The sequence below is a fragment of the Anguilla rostrata genome, chromosome 2, assembly GCF_018555375.3.
Source record: "Anguilla rostrata isolate EN2019 chromosome 2, ASM1855537v3, whole genome shotgun sequence".
Classification (NCBI taxonomy): Eukaryota; Metazoa; Chordata; class Actinopteri; order Anguilliformes; family Anguillidae; genus Anguilla; species Anguilla rostrata.
In genome coordinates, this window is record NC_057934.1 from 5,551,200 (window position 1) to 5,567,082 (window position 15,883).

General features: G+C 40.7%; 2 protein-coding genes across 3 annotated transcripts; one reads left to right on the forward strand and one right to left on the reverse strand.

The window, feature by feature from the left end:
- Positions 1-1,695: 1,695 nt before the first annotated feature.
- Positions 1,696-5,475, reverse strand: LOC135244371 (CB1 cannabinoid receptor-interacting protein 1-like). Of its 2 annotated transcripts, none has more exons than XM_064316601.1 (3): positions 4,903-5,475; positions 3,927-4,059; positions 1,696-2,596 (listed from the first exon to the last, which is right to left on the reverse strand). In XM_064316601.1, the coding sequence occupies exons 1-3, from the start codon at positions 5,079-5,081 to the stop codon at positions 2,432-2,434; spliced, it is 477 nt and encodes a 158-aa protein (XP_064172671.1). In that variant the 5' UTR covers positions 5,082-5,475; the 3' UTR covers positions 1,696-2,431. The 2 variants fall into 2 exon arrangements, with proteins under 2 accessions (XP_064172671.1, XP_064172668.1); XM_064316598.1 differs by having other exon boundaries at positions 1,703-2,596; positions 3,915-4,059; positions 4,903-5,470.
- A 3,670-nt stretch (positions 5,476-9,145) lies between these two features.
- On the forward strand, positions 9,146-15,338 carry LOC135244386 (pleckstrin-like). The gene is made up of 9 exons (XM_064316615.1): positions 9,146-9,303; positions 11,132-11,287; positions 11,596-11,777; positions 12,193-12,284; positions 12,528-12,712; positions 13,421-13,525; positions 14,005-14,088; positions 14,358-14,430; positions 14,639-15,338. The coding sequence occupies exons 1-9, from the start codon at positions 9,262-9,264 to the stop codon at positions 14,776-14,778; spliced, it is 1,059 nt and encodes a 352-aa protein (XP_064172685.1). The 5' UTR covers positions 9,146-9,261; the 3' UTR covers positions 14,779-15,338.
- Positions 15,339-15,883: the final 545 nt, after the last annotated feature.

Below are 15,883 nucleotides of genomic sequence, written 5' to 3' on the forward strand. Positions count from 1 at the left end.
AAAAACTTGTTTATTCTTTCTGGAATGTAGAAATGAGACATTATTTATTAACCCAAAATTGATTTGGCCTAAAAGATATAATTCAAACAAATAACTTCTTAGTATTGTTTTATGATTTCTGTTATTAGTTATGTACATTTGTTGTGCCATATCTGTAATTTATGTAATATTTGCATATTAAAAATACATCATCACTCCAGTTATGCATTTATGGCCTATAAAATACACAAATATTCAAAAACAGTCCTCTATTTTTATCCAGTTGAGTAAGTATAGGTATTTCATGTCTGGCCTTGATACTCTGACTTTGAAATGATTGTTGTACTTACTCGTGTGTCAGAGGTAAATGTGCATGCCAAATTTGAAGCCTGGAGAAAATTGGTTTGGAAAATAACAGAAAGAGAACAAATATTCCCTGCTTATCAAGATGACAAAACTGTCATCCCATTGGTGTGTTTAAGTCTGGAGCTATTTAGACAGTCTAAAAATATAATGTAAGAAAGTCATTCTTAAGCACTGCTACTTCAAATCCTGGATTTTCGGCTCACTAGAGGCTTTTAGTTCACTCCGTAAACCCATTACTAGCTGTGCTGTGGTTCTTTCATCTACTATATCTGTGATCTTCAGTCCTGGTCCTGGGCCAGGCCACAGGGCATGCTGGTTTTTGTTGTCACTCAGCACTTAATTGATCGATTAAAGCGGTCGATTGCGCAGTTAACCAACCTCACCCGGGTTTCTTGGGTCTGAATTGGTTGCTAATATTTAGACGAAACTGATCAATTAAGTGCTGAGTAACAACAAAAAACCAGCAGACCCTACAGCCCGCCAGGAGCAGGAATGAAAATCACTGTACTGTACAACCGATGGCTTGTCGTTATACATGCTGTACTGAACTGGGCCGGTCGAGAAAGGAAGTGGGGCAACCAATCCTCATGATACAGTGTATGAGGTACAGGATGTACCACAGAAAATCCCTGTTCTTCCGTACATAATGTGAAGCGGAGAGGAGAGGAATTGGTCTGCTTTCACGTACTAAACTAAACACTGAACAAAACGAGGAATTCAAAATAGAAAATAGACTTGCCTGAGATTAATACAAAACCGATGGGATAATCAATTAGTGTTTCAGTATTACTGTAATAATAATAATAATAATAATAATAATAATAATAATAATAATACAGTTCTATAATAGTAAATAATATAGCGTGTTTTAAAATTAAGCCAAGTAACAAGAAATGAGGAAAAAAGCCAAACACGGACAGCTTCAGGCACACGGGCACAAAGCAGGAAAATGAATAAAAACGTTAAATTCGGCGCAGGCAGGGTGTGGATGTGACGTGAAATAAGGCCGGGATGTTAGAACAAAAGTGCCCCTGCTGACACTAGCCTCATTTAGCCAGGAATTTCGTCATAAAGTTATGAAGCCGAAACTGCTCGTAGCCGCTGCAAGGGAAAACTGCCTGTCCTGCAGGAAGATGGCACAAAGTACTCTTTAAGTACAAATGTATTACGGTGGCTAAAAGCTGAAACCGCATTCCCCACCTGGGGTTTATCCCCTCCCCCAGGGAGCAGGGCGTCTCAGTGCTTTTTACCCACTTTTTCCTGGATAAAAAATGAGTCACAGCAGTTTTTTTTTTTTTTGTCAATTTCTGTTCTTTTATACATTTCTATTTTTTCCCCACCATGCATATTACAAACAAAGCCAGGAAATCAGATATTTAATAACCAAGACATTTTAATCCAAATGTATTGCTCAATCCCCCCCCCCCCCCCACCCTTTTTTTAAAACTGGTATTTTCATAACAGACAATTTTACAAAACCAAACACTTAAACATAACATCACAATAGTTTTAAGTAGACAAATTGCAACATAAATGTGTAAACATACCTAATTAATCTTTATCAATATATAACGCCAAAAATAACTGAAAACAGCAAAGAACAAGGAAGCAGCACATAAGGGGGTAAAATAGCAAAACACCTCCATGTGCAAGTACTGCATTTGCCTATAGTAAAAAAGGACAATACAATGGTATCATATTGCTCTATGAAAAATCTTTATACCATTTTAAAGATGTCATCCCGCTTGTACTGTTCAGAGGTAGGTCAACATAAACTAACACACACAACATGAAATCCCCACAAATACTAAAATATGTCATAAATGAATCAAATGAATCACACTACGCACTCGCAAAACACCTGACACCGTACATTACACCAGCAGGCCTACGTGAAACACTCCAACAATGGGGACTACGTTCTAAGGTAAGGGTGGAAAAGGGCAAAATAGATTTGATACGCATGCCTGTGGCAAGGCGCGATACGGCAGACTTCTGAAGAGTCATGTGATATGGTCAGTAATGCATTTCAGCGTTTCGGCTGCAGTAAACGGTGATTTTTTAAAATTTATTGCGAGGGGGCCTCTCAGACGAACAACTCCTTGTTGATCCACATCAGGCTCCGCGTTTCACTGGGCTTGCACTCGTACTCGATGCTGGCGAAGCTGTTCCCCCATTGGCAGTGCTCCCTCTTGTGGTAGTTGTAATATTTCACCTGCCACACAGTCTCAAAGAGCCCGGCTGCAGTGAACTGATCAAAAAAATAGAAAAAAAAAATAAAAACAAACAAAAAGAAAAGAGACCAACATCAGCAAAAGCCCTCTCATTTGTTGAGTTAATATACCTCAAAAAGTAAAAATTTAAGTAAACAATTAAAAAATATAAAAAGAATATGTCTTTATGTTGGGCATTTTACAAATATTTTATCGCAAAGTACATAAAAGCAAACCTAGGGTTACAGTGACAAGGAAAGACTGCCAAGGTGGACAAATTTGAAACTTTGCGAGGGAAGGGAAAATAATTCCTTTACAATATTTTGATTGCTGGTTGAAGCATTAATTCATTCAGCACTATAAATTTCAAGGCTTATTTTAAAAGCATATGGTAAAAAAAAAAGTCCCCTATCCACTGGTCCTCATCCTCAACCCTTTTCCTTAACATTTTACACATGTGACCTTGCTGCATATTGACTTTCACATTATCTTTGGTTTTGCATTTCCGTACTCCCTTATTTGCATACTGCAGTGCTTTCCTAGACATAATGTATAGCATGCTTATGAAGCATATGCAAAAGGCTGGGAGGTGGGCACAGGCATAAGATGTTAACTCTGCCCCAAGTTTGTCTAAATTAGTTTAAATCTCAGTATTCCGATTAACGTCTGATCCAAAGCAAGTTTTGGGTACTCCTTTGATCTGCAGGCTTGTGATCAGAGATGTGTGATGCAGTGCGGCCTACCTTCCAAGGGTTTGAGTAAAGCGATTTTGTGGATCCACAAGATTGTAGTACCGTACATTAAGCTTGAATACACATGCTTGTAAAATATTCTTTAAAAGCAATTATAGATCGGTGTCACAGACATGCACAGACAGTTTTGTTTGTAGAAACTACTGCATGAGCTCCATTATAATGATGAAGGAACATATTTCAAAGAATCCCATGAAGAAGTCAATCTATATTTAACTACTGAGTTGATAATCAGAAATGCAATGCTTCAACTGATGCATGCAGCATGTCCAGGTGTAACAAGGTGAAACAACCTTTTTGTTTGTTCATTTGTTTTTGTAAAATTTGACAGCTGAAATGTAAGTGTGCTGTGCTTTTGTGCCATCTTGAAAAATGTGAGTTTAGAGAAGTTTCTTGTTTAAATAAACTGTACTCTGTCCTGGCTGAATGCATTTAAATAAATTACATCTTTACCGCAGGTAAAGGCACCTAATACATAAATTCTAAATATGAAACAGGGCAGCCAGATTAGGGGTGATGACTTTTAAAGTTCACAATGTCAGTAAATTGAATTAGAGAGAAAGACTATACAGATTTAGAGAGTTAATGTATCAACGCCCGTTACCTGGATACTGACTTGAACAGGTTGCCTCTCCCCGCTTTTGGTGTGCACAACTCCCTCTGTGTCATACTGTCCGCTGTAAACCACAGAATGGGGGTCTTTGGACTGCTGTTCCAAAGGGAAGCTCGCTCCACCTACGCTCATCGTACTGTGAATTACATTTCAAATGACATATTGGTCAGATGTGACGTTATCGCAGTGCTTAACTAAGCAAAGAAAATATGAAATATGACAAACTCGTTCTGATCTATAAAATAAATACTTATAAAAGATCGTCTTTGCATTGCTGCCTGGTTGTTTTCTTAATTGTAAAAGAGGTCATTGCGGCAGTTTTAAACCTCCTTTCTCCCATGACAGAAATGGCAGCAGATTTATCAACGGCGCAGGATCAGAGAAGCAGAGTCAGGACAATCTGGCAGGTCCGTCTGTCAACCAGCCTCTCACTCTCTATAATTTAGTTCAAAACATTCCCAACCGCACAAATAACAGACATTTCCGGCCAAGTTCGCATAAATCGAATCCAAAATACGTGTACTCAATAAGTTCGACTTTGTTCCAAATTCTGTAAGCTTAGCCTGATAACAATCTTTACCTCCATAATCATAGACTTATATCGTTTCGCCTGAAGTACGGTATTAGGCAAGACGAAAAGGTAAATAGGCCAAGCCTGTCTTTAAATTCGCTTGTATTTCACAACAATTGTCGATAACACACATTTTTGATCGGCTATTCTGAAATTATAGAGAGAAAATCTATATAGGCGACAGCAATCGGTCTCCTAAACTTTTTATACAATATCTGTTGTTATGTCAGTTGTCAGGCATATCAAGACTACTTCAAAAATTTTTGGATATGAGTGAATTAAATCCACAGGTAAATAAATAATGCAATATAAACAACGGGTAAAAAGGCGCTTATAGCTCGATGTGGTCATTTTGACTAGTTGTCATCTTCAGTTCGCGATGGGTTATATGCAAAGCAACCTACTTACGTGGCCTCCATAGCCCCTGGTTTGACGACAACTTCAATTTTGTACTTTGATCCCGTCAGCAGTTTGATCGTCCTGTTCTGACCGAACCTCGACCCGTCCACTTTGAAAAATACCGGGCCGTTGCTGGGTTGTATTTTCAAAGAAATTCCGATTTTTATCAATTGTGGAACGTCGCCCATTATTCATTGAAGATAAAGTCTCGGCGTCGACCGTTTCCCCCCTTTTTCGAAGTGACAGCGATATGATGGAGTCAGCGAGAGTGAATTTCTAACAATAATGACAATAGGAAGGAGGTGACGTGCCTCCGCCAGATAAAACTTGAAAAACACATCGCAGACGAAGTCACAGCAAAAATTGCACGTCCCTGCCCACAAATCCCTCACGGATACGGAGATAATCCTCTCATGCTCGTCTGTCACAATCTACTATCTACAGACATAAAACGACAAAGACATGAAGGGCTGAAGTACTAATCCACGTGCAAGCGATATTATAGCGTGCAAGCGATTGGTTTAAAAAATATAATATGATTTGAGAAGCATCGCGTTGTGTTGCCTAGGCTGCCTTGGCTTATATTTGTACCCGTATGCACTGATCAGATTTTCCGGCGGTGACAGAGCCTGTATCCAAATATAGTCGTAAAACAAATTGACACCTTAGCCTACATAACTTCCGTTTATTATGTTTAAAAGATGTAAACATCCTGTGTAATATAATACACGGTTTGAGTACGCATGCTTTCTTAGGTGACCTAATTAGGTGTGAGCACAGTGACCTCGTAAATTCCCCGGCGTTTAATGTCTCTGTCCAAAGTGCTGAAGTTCAGTATAGGCCACCTGTACGAAACCTAAAAGTTCTATTTCGATTTTTTTTTCTACTTACACATTATTTTCTAATTACACATCACACAGGCACCGATAGAAGGGATGGGGGGAGAGCAAGGACCAGAAGAAATCCCCAAGATTCAACTTTACACATAAAATCAGTGGCTTGGAAATGTGTCATTTGGAAGAACGAACTATAGGCCTACACTATGGATGTTGTATATATCATGGTATGTAGGCCAGGATAGTACAACTTGAACCAACGGTTTAATTAGTTCTATCTAAAATGATTTACTCTGAGAGTATGATTTGTAGGCTACAATGAGTAAATGGCTACTATGAAATGCTGGCTACATTGCTGGGTTAAAGAAAACGCCACTGCAACGGCAGGAGGCGCTAAAGCTGCTAAACGTTTAAACTCGTCTTCCACTCAAAAAGAAAATAAAACTTTGTGCTTAGCTTGCTGCTATTCTGTAGTTATAGTATTACAATTAGTGATGCTCTCTTACTTGTTGTTACTTATTTATTACTTTTCGCTTTTCTTTAGTTTTTTTATTTTACATATGTATACACATTCTTTTCTTATATTCACTCTTTTCTATATATTCATTTTATTTTATTTATCTTATGTTTTATACCTACAAAATGACATGCGCCTAGTCAAAAGCATTTCATCAGAACCTTAGCAGTGGCCTCACATGCAGGTATGCATACCTGAGGATGATTTGCAACAAGCCCAGGTGTTGTTAGTTCCATCTACTGAATTCTCAGAAACACGCAACCGACTGCACCTTTTGGTGAAAGGTGCTCACAGACATTCCCTCTGGGTAGGGTTGTGTGCTTATAAAACTGTCCATTTCCACATCCAAGATATTTGAATCTTATGTTTTGTGCCTCTCACTGTAAAATTCTGGTATTTTCATGTCTGTGCATTACACAGAGAGCACAGAGTCCAGTGTGACTGACAACTAGGATGTTTTGATGGTATGAAACCCAGCTAAACTGGTTTTATTTATTTATTTATTTATTATTTTTCAGTTGGCTCAACAGTGCCAGTATTCCAGCAGCAGAGGGTGCTGTATCAGAAGCTAAAGGAGTGTGTTTCATATTTAACACAGAAAAAGATCAAATTGAAGACCTGATCTAGAATGAAACATGGTTAATCTTCAGTATCTGTATTTGTATTTGTGTTCATTTATGTGTGTTAAACCAGGGTTCTCAAACTCCAGTCCTGGAGGGCCACAGACTCTGGTGTTTTTTTGTGATTTCTTTTCAGTTAGGACCCAATTTAGGTTTTGTACCTGAAGTGCCTGCAGTGTTTCTGAAGTGCCTGTACTGTGACTCTTTATCCAATCAGTTACTTAAATGAAGCTCTTGGGTGAAGGAACACATCAAAAACCAGCAGACATAGCGTCCTTCCTGAATTTGAGTGAGAGAACAACTGCTAAACTGGATACATTCAAACCTAATTTTAAGTGATAATGAAAGTTGTACAAAAAGCAACAACCTGTACTCCTACATTGGTAAGTATTTTGCTTTCCCTGCCGTGATTCACCTCCTTACCTTATTTCAAAGGAATCTACTACCTAGTTCTAATGTGACTTGCAGAGAAAGGAGATATGTCACACTGAATGCCTTCAAGGGCGATTGATTGGGACCGTAGTGAACTAAGTATAAAAAAAATCTTCTATTATTAATTATTTGCAAAAGAAATATTTTCACACCTTGTTTGTGTTCGGCGAGGTGCAGACAAACCGACCTGAAAGTGAAACTAAAATAGAAAGGTTTTTAATAGCTAATGTTTCGACAGTAACTGCCTTTGTCAGGGCTTTGAAGTCGGCTTGCTGCTGAAACGTTTACTGTTAAAAACTGCACGGGAGGGGGGAAAAAGTGTGCGACCTTTCTTTTTTAACATGAATTATTCGCAAACATGGACCTGAGCTGTGCGTAACGGGACGTGAAAACAAGAACAGAAAACAAAAATCACTATTCTGGGGAAGCCTTCTGTACTGCTGCCGTACTGTAGTGTAAATCAAGGAAAGCCCCCGGCTTCTCTTACAGAAGTTTATCTCACACTCCCAGCCTTACTTGGTTTTAGGAGGATTTCAACATCTTTCAAACGGGCGACCGCGTATTCCCTCCCTCTGGGTCTTTCCTCACAGCGTATTGGTAATGCTCATTGCAGGTGGCCCACGCTGTTTCAACGGCAGTGTCATTTGTCAGACTCATATTCTCGCGTAGCTATCGTCGAAGTTGACGCTCTGATGTGCAGCCTGCCAAATTATTTGTCAAATGAATTGTGTTTGTTAACCATATTGCACTCTGAAATTGGAAGGCAATTCACAAGACTGCTATATTCTGTTTTCCAATCAACTGCTTTCAGCATCTGTCATAGTAATTCATTGACAGCACATAGATAGAATTTGACAAACATAGTGAAACACAGGACAAAAACGTATCCTGTACCAGTCAAACCATTTTTTTGTTGTTGTGATTATGCAAAAATACACTTTCTCAAACATGTAACTGAAAGGCATAGGCATCATGTCATGTTACAGTGAATTAAAGCCATCGGCCAATGTCAACATCATACCGATAACGAGAAATAATGTGCTTTGCTTAATTACCAAACAATCCTCTTTAAGTTAATCTATATACAGATGAACATAGTAAAAAGTGTCTCTAGCTTTCTTCCTGGCTCTGCGTTGCTGTAGGATCTCATTGCTTTGAATTTTGACATTTCAGTCCTTTGCATAATCTTCCATTCAGGGCAAAGAGCCAGATAAGTCCTAGCAGTGTTTCATGGTCCCTCCCTCACCCCCAGGCACACGTGCACACACACACACACTCACACACACACACACACACATGCACACTCACATGCACATACGTACACACACACACTCTCATGTCCACACACACACACACACGCATACATGCATGCAAACAAACACACACATAACCTACACACATGCAAAAACTAGCAAACAAGATACAATCCTGTTTTTCCTGTCCACTTGAAAACAACTTGGAATTTGAATCCATACACACACACACACACACACACACACTATATCATTAGACAGATATTTACAGACAGTGTGTTGGATTTTATAGGCCCACATGTTACTTTAGTTATTGAGAAAGTAGGAAGGTCAAGGACAGTCTATACTGCAGAACCATGTACTCATATTTGAAAAACCTGCAGTATCAAGTTCCAAATGCAAATGTATGAGGCCTCATAATGTTGTTATTATTATTGCATTTTTGCATTTGTATATTGTTTTTTCAGAAACAGAAAGGGAGAGAAGGAGAACAGCTCTTGCAGGACTAGGGCCTCACAGTGTGGTGGTTTTTCTCTGTATTAAACATGAATAAAAAAAATTCTCTAAACTGTGTTAACAGCTCTAATAGAGGAACTGTCTGCAGCAGGAAGTGAGAGGCGGAGAGAGGGGTGGGGTGCGTCCAGCTAAAGGGCTTGGTTTGTCAGAGTCCTCCATCTGGAGCAGCTGTCTCTCCTGGAACTCACACACTCATGGAGCCTCAGCAGATAAGAGCGGGGTACCTGGTTAAAAAGGTAGGATAGAAAATGTAGTTTCGGCAGTCTAACACTTTCACGCACACAGCACACAAAATCCTGAAGTGAAAGTAATTCAGCGGCTGGTTAATTTGCATCTGGTCTAAAAATATATATATTTTCAAATGACATAAAACAGAGTTTTAGTTAAAGGTGGGATTTTGCATTTTGTTATACAGGCATGTTTCCATATTGGTGGAAAAAGTAAACCAAAAGGAAGAACCAAAGGAAGAGTTAAAGAGAGTTTATGCATGAACTGAGTGGAAGGAATTTTGCGCAGGCAGTAAACGTGTTATTCAGGATAGATGATGCTTCAGTGAAAGTGAATGACCTTCTGTTGTATCTTCTGTGCTGAGCTTAAGCCACAAGCTGCTGTCTTTTCACAATAGCACACCCAATTTTACCAGTGGTTCCCTACCTCGGTCCTGGCAGACCCCGTGTGTATGCTGGTTTTTGTTCCAAGCGCTGCTGCAATCCCATAATTTTAACAAGCTGTTTTTCTTAATTAGGTGCTTTTCATGTTGAGATGGATTATTTTGCCATCGTAAGCCACATTATGTCAAAATTATCTATACATGCCATTCTGTGTCTGTACCTCTTTCTCTTGTGAGGCATTAGCACACATGCTATGAGTACTGAATGTTCCTTGAATGCATTTGGAATGTGAAAAATGGAGGTAATTGTAAGACTTCTGGGCATTCAAAGTCCATTCCACTCATTTTAGATCTGCCAATAAATCCATCAGACCACTTTGCCGGAGGACAAACATTCATATATATATATATATATATATATATATATATATATATACATACACTCGCCAGACACTTCATTAGGTGACAGGAGTGACATCCGGTGTGGTCTTCTGCTGCTGTAGCCTATCTGCTTCAAGGTTTGATGTGGTGTACCTTCAGAGATGCTCTTCTGCATACCTCGGTTGTAACGAGTGGTTATTTGTGTTCCTGTTGCCTATCTATCAGCTCGAACCAGCCTGGCCATTCTCCCCTGACCTCTGCCATCAACAAGGCATTTTCGCCCAGAGAACTGCCGCTCACTGGATATTTTCTCTTTTTCGGACCATTCTCTATAAACCCTAGAGATGGTTGTGCGTGAAAATCCCAGTAGGTCAGCAGTTTCTGAAATACTCGAACCAGCCCGTCTGGCACCAACAACCATGCCTTGTTCAAAGTCACTTAAATCATCTTTCTTCCCCATTCTGATGCTTGGTTTGAACTTCAGCAGATCGTCTTGACCATGTCTACAGGCTTAAATGCATTGAGTTGCTGCCACGTGATTGGCTGATTAGATATTTGCGTTAACGGGTGCAGTTTGCAGTTGAACAAGTGTACCTAATGAAGTGGCCGATGAGTATATATATGTGTGTGTGTGTGTGTGTGTGTAGAGGGATCTCAGATATACAGGATCTCTGATCTCTGTAGTTGCACAACATGCGCATGATATGAAGTAATGTCGCAGGTCTTGATATTTGGGGTTGTGACATGGCCTAGCGAAATCAAACTGGCACTTTTTGCATCAAAAGGAGCATAACATATGCTCATGATCAGTTTTTTTAAATGATGAACTTCTCTGTGGCATTGTGGGAACTGTAGTTCAATACAACTTCAATACGGGAGGACATTTTGAGGACAGCTAATGCATGATGTTGTGTCACAAAACAAATTCATCACACCTTCTATCCTGCACCACCCTGACACATCACACAGCGACAGGCGTGGATCGAGATGCTGTACATTCATGACCTTTTAAGCTCGCGAGCGTCACTAAAGTTCCTGTTTTGACCCTCGTTTCCTGTTCCTTTTTTGCGCAGCGTAACCTGCTGAACTCATGGAAGGTGGTGTGGGTGGTGCTCTCGGACGACGCGGTGGAGTTCTACAAAAAGATGACCGACAGCAGTCCCAAGGGAATGATCCCACTGAAGGGAGCCACGCTGACCAGCCCTTGCCAGGATTTCGGCAAAAAGATGGTAAAGACATTTCCCAGAAATTCCAGGCCCATGGTATTCCTATGAAATTCAGGCCCATGGAATTTCCATGAGATTCATGCCTTCTGAAAGCTGGCAGCAACCCCTCATCTATTTGCAGCGACACACTGTGTCCTAGGTGCCACTCAGTCCCCCCCTCCTCCCCCCCCCCCCTTCCCCCCAGTCACAATACCCCCCTCGCCCCCCCGGCTCACCTGGGACACCCATGATTGGTATTCTGGCACCGCCACTGCCCTGCTCCCAGTGTTGAACACGCTGTGCTTGGTCTCTCTCCCCCGTGTGTGTCGCAGCTGGTCTTTAAGGTCACCACAGAGCGCCACCAGGCCCATTTCTTTCAGGCCAGTCACCTGGAGGACAGGGAGGTCTGGACCCGGGACATCAAGCGGGCCCTCGCCTGTCTGGACAGGGGCATGAAATTCACCAGGAAGTCCACGCGACGGTCCATCCGACTGCCCGACACTGTCAACATGAGGTGACGTTCCGTGCGACGGCCTGCTCGCTAGAACTGTAGGAAATCATACATGAGCCACAGACTCTTAAGACGCACCAGATATTCAGCTCTGTTGTTCTTAACATCAGTGATTCAGCCACTTTGTAGTTGAAGCTGAAAAATTCCAATTTGATTGAGGAGTTCAGGGGCGTAACCAGCTACAATCTACCAGTGTGCCACTGGACATTCCGTACTGTGACGTAGCCATGGAAACTCTTGTTCTTAGCCAACACCTGATGTAGATAAGATGAATAAAGCACAGCTGGAAGCTGTTCCCAAACTGAGTGTAAAATGGAGGAGACAACAGTAAGACTTCTCACCAACACTGATATTTCTTCCTCATTATTTTCTGTTTATCCGCTGCCAAACCTGTGTCTGTTTATCTATCGCACCTCAGTGAGATGTACAACGCAATGAGAAATAAAGACTCGGGCTTGAAAGAGATGACCGTTGAGCAGGAGAAAAAAACCTTCAATCAGTGCTTCACAGGTATGAACAACTCACCAGGCAAAGATAAATAAATACACAGAACCCTACCAACCATCATGTTTTTTTTCTCCTCATGCTATTACAATTTTAGTTTAATTTGGCTTTTACTCAACTAAGACAATTACAAATTCTTTGTTGGAGAAACCACTGATCTCGATGCAGCCGGTAGGCCAGGGTTTTTTGCCGTAGGATCTGATTGGTTGAGCACTACCTCTCCCCTCCCCCCCCCCCCCCCCCGGCCAGGAACTATGGTGATCGACTGGCTGGTGTCAGCGGAGAGAGCGAGGAACAGAGGGGAAGCGATGATGCTGGCCATCGGGTTGCTGAACGAAGGCTTTCTCCAGCCAGCCAATGAGATGTCCAAGAGCGCGGCCGAGTCCAAAACGGAATCCACCCTCCTGGACCAGCCAGACGCGATCTATTACTTTGTGAGTCGCGCCCAGTGTGAAGAAACTGTGCGAGCAGCCAGCAAACGGCAGTCCAATATTAGACAGGGGTAATAGTTTACTAATATGCTCGTATATATCGCATTAAGAATAATTTATTTCATTACTAATCTGTCTCATATAATACTTGTCGCCCAGATATAGTGCTTCCCTTTCCCTAGTTCTAAAGAGTGGAATCTGAGGATTTATTGGAGGCAGCACTTTGGGTGAAATTAAAACAAGACGCGCTACCGTTCAGCTACAGTATGTCTTAAGTACTGTGATTACGGCTTCAGAAGCACTGAGGAAACTATCGATTTGTCACTAATTGCACAGTGTGCTCCAGTACAGATGGCACCTCCATCCACTTAAGTGGAGCCAAAGCCAAACTGCGTCATCTCTTCAAATGAACTTTCGAAGATGCAGACAAAAATATTAGATTTATGACGGATGAAATATGAGACACAAATTATTGTTCCAAGGGTGACACAACATTCAAAATTATATCTTTTGGGCAGAATTTCCCATTACACTTGAGAGAGAATGGCATAAAAAAAGCTGAGAGGGAGGTCAGAATACAGAGCGATTACAAGACCAGGTTTGAAGGCCATTTCCTCCTTTGGTCTGTCAGCAGTAGGATTCAATGGGGTGCAGCTGGTCACGCACTGTATAACAAATTTGGCGACGCTGACGCGTTTCGGCATCTTCTAGGCAGACAGCGGCTTTTACTCCGAGGGCAACTCCAGCGACGAGGACGTGCTGCGGAACGAGGAGTTCAGGGGGCTCATCGTGAAGCAGGGGTGCCTGCTGAAACAGGTGAGACTCCGCCCATTTTCCCCAAAGCTACAATTTAGCAAGATGGCGCGAGTTATTAGCCCGTGCACCGTGAACGTTCAGCGTTGAATGAACTGATAAAGTACACATCCCCATACTGTGTGCACATGAACTGTGTTGGAGCAGAATTAGCACTCTAACTAACAATTTATATTTTACTGTGTGTGAGGCCAAGGACTGAGCACAGTGTAACAGGCAAGGGCAAACTGTTTGTATAGTACACAGTGTCACACCATTGTGAAATGAGCTTTCTTTTAATATGTAGCATGCCACTTACAATAATGACCTTTATTGAAAACAGTTGAGGCACGATGGTATTCTTCTGATCTCTAGATTCATAAAGCATGCCTTGTAGGCTTGTAGAAAATGAGGAAATTAAACTATTTAGTGTGCTCTTTTTTGTGTCCGATAACCGAATCAAAGCTCAAAGTGTGTCCATGGCAACTGGCTTTGTCTTTTAGGGCCACAGAAGAAAAAATTGGAAGGTGCGCAAATTTACCCTAAGAGATGACCCTGCGTACATGCACTACTATGATCCCACAAAGGTATGGCCTCCTGGTGTCCTGGGACTTCTTTTTTCACCTGTGAGATTCGAATTCAGCCTATGCATTCTTACAGACAGAGTTCGTCATTACAGCTTTTTATAGTGGGTGGTTCAACTTCCTGTCTGTGCAGAGGAAGACATTAATCAGAGGGGTGTGTGTCTTATCTGAGAAGAAGAAAGGAAGGGCTGGTGCTCATGTAACTAAAGACAGCAGGAAAGCGACTTAAAGACAGATACATGGTTGAGATGCTCTTCTGTTCCTCCAATCAGGATGCAGAAGAGCCTCTGGGCTCCATCCACCTGCGAGGATCAGTGGTCACAGCTCTGGAGTATGTGCCCGATGGTTAGTTTCGGAAATTTGTATCAAACTACCACTTAACTAAACACAATTTGGGAAAATATTTTAAGACTGTGATTAAGATCGAGTTCAAATCCAAAAACAAATTTTTATAAATGAAGCCCTTTGTGCAGTATAACAACGGAAGAATCCCAGATTATGTTCTAGCATTGCAACATTTTTCTTCAGACAACTTTCTCTGTATCTTTTTCAGCCAAAAAACATGATGTGGATGGAAATCTCTTTGAAATCATCACATCAGACGAGACCCACTATTTCCTACAAGCCACGACAGAAAAAGAACGCAAAGACTGGATTCAAGCCATTCAAGAGGTCTCCAGGACAGGGAAATAAAGATGAATAACAAGCCTACTCACGAACACACTCCTGAATGCATTATCTATTTCATGAAATAACATTTTTTTTTTAAATGGAGACTTTAAATGTATAATCAGGAGAAAGGTACAGTGCCCTCCAAAAGTGTGGCACAACCGAAAATGAGGGTACAAAAACAGCTATTTCTGCAAAATGTTAAAACTCAATATATGTATGTAAATAGCATGGAAGTATATAGCAAAAATAACAAATTTCACTCCACTGTTCCCATACTTTTGGAGGGCACTGTATTTATAAAGACTGATGACATATGCGGCTTCCTAATAAGGTTAATATTTACATTGTACAACTTGACTGCCATGACATTTTTGTGTGACGTGACATTATTGAATTATCGATTAAGTGAAATATGAACGTTTGACATCATGTTTCCACGGGGAGGTGAATGCTTATAGCATCACCTGTTCTTTTCTTTAATTTGTTTCTTTTTTTATTTTGAGAATCATGAATGCCATTAAAAATGTATCTAAACGTATCTGCATTTGCAACTAAATAAAGGTGAAAAAGCTGAAAATACACTTGCCATGTTGATCATTCCTGAGTGTGGACTTCTTTGCACTTTTATAGATTACATTTTTTTATTTTTTTTTGGAAGCTTGACGTACCTTAGTCACAAACTAAGAACAAGTTTAAAAAATTTAGGACAACTTCACCTAACCTGTAGAATGGCCTGCTTTGTGGGAGAAATGAGTGGGCTATTCTGACTTTCTTGAAGTGTACAGTGATCTATAACTCTTTAAAAAACTCTCTAAAACATTTAAAATAATATCCTCAGTTATTCACGCTTCATACATTAATGTATTGCCTATTACACTTCCTCCAACATCATGTAACAATTACTCACGACAAGAGACAACTGAACTGAAACAGAAAGAACATACTTTAGTTGCAGAAATCGGGCTCATTTTTCTTTCTTCAAATTTGCTCTCCTTTTAGAAACGGGAAACTTAATATTCGATGATGAGAAACGTGTTGATTTCAGCCACTTCCTGTTACAAAATGATTTACTGTGGCAGGCAGCTCGCATAGCACAGTAAGATCAGTCCATATTGCAGTATAAAAT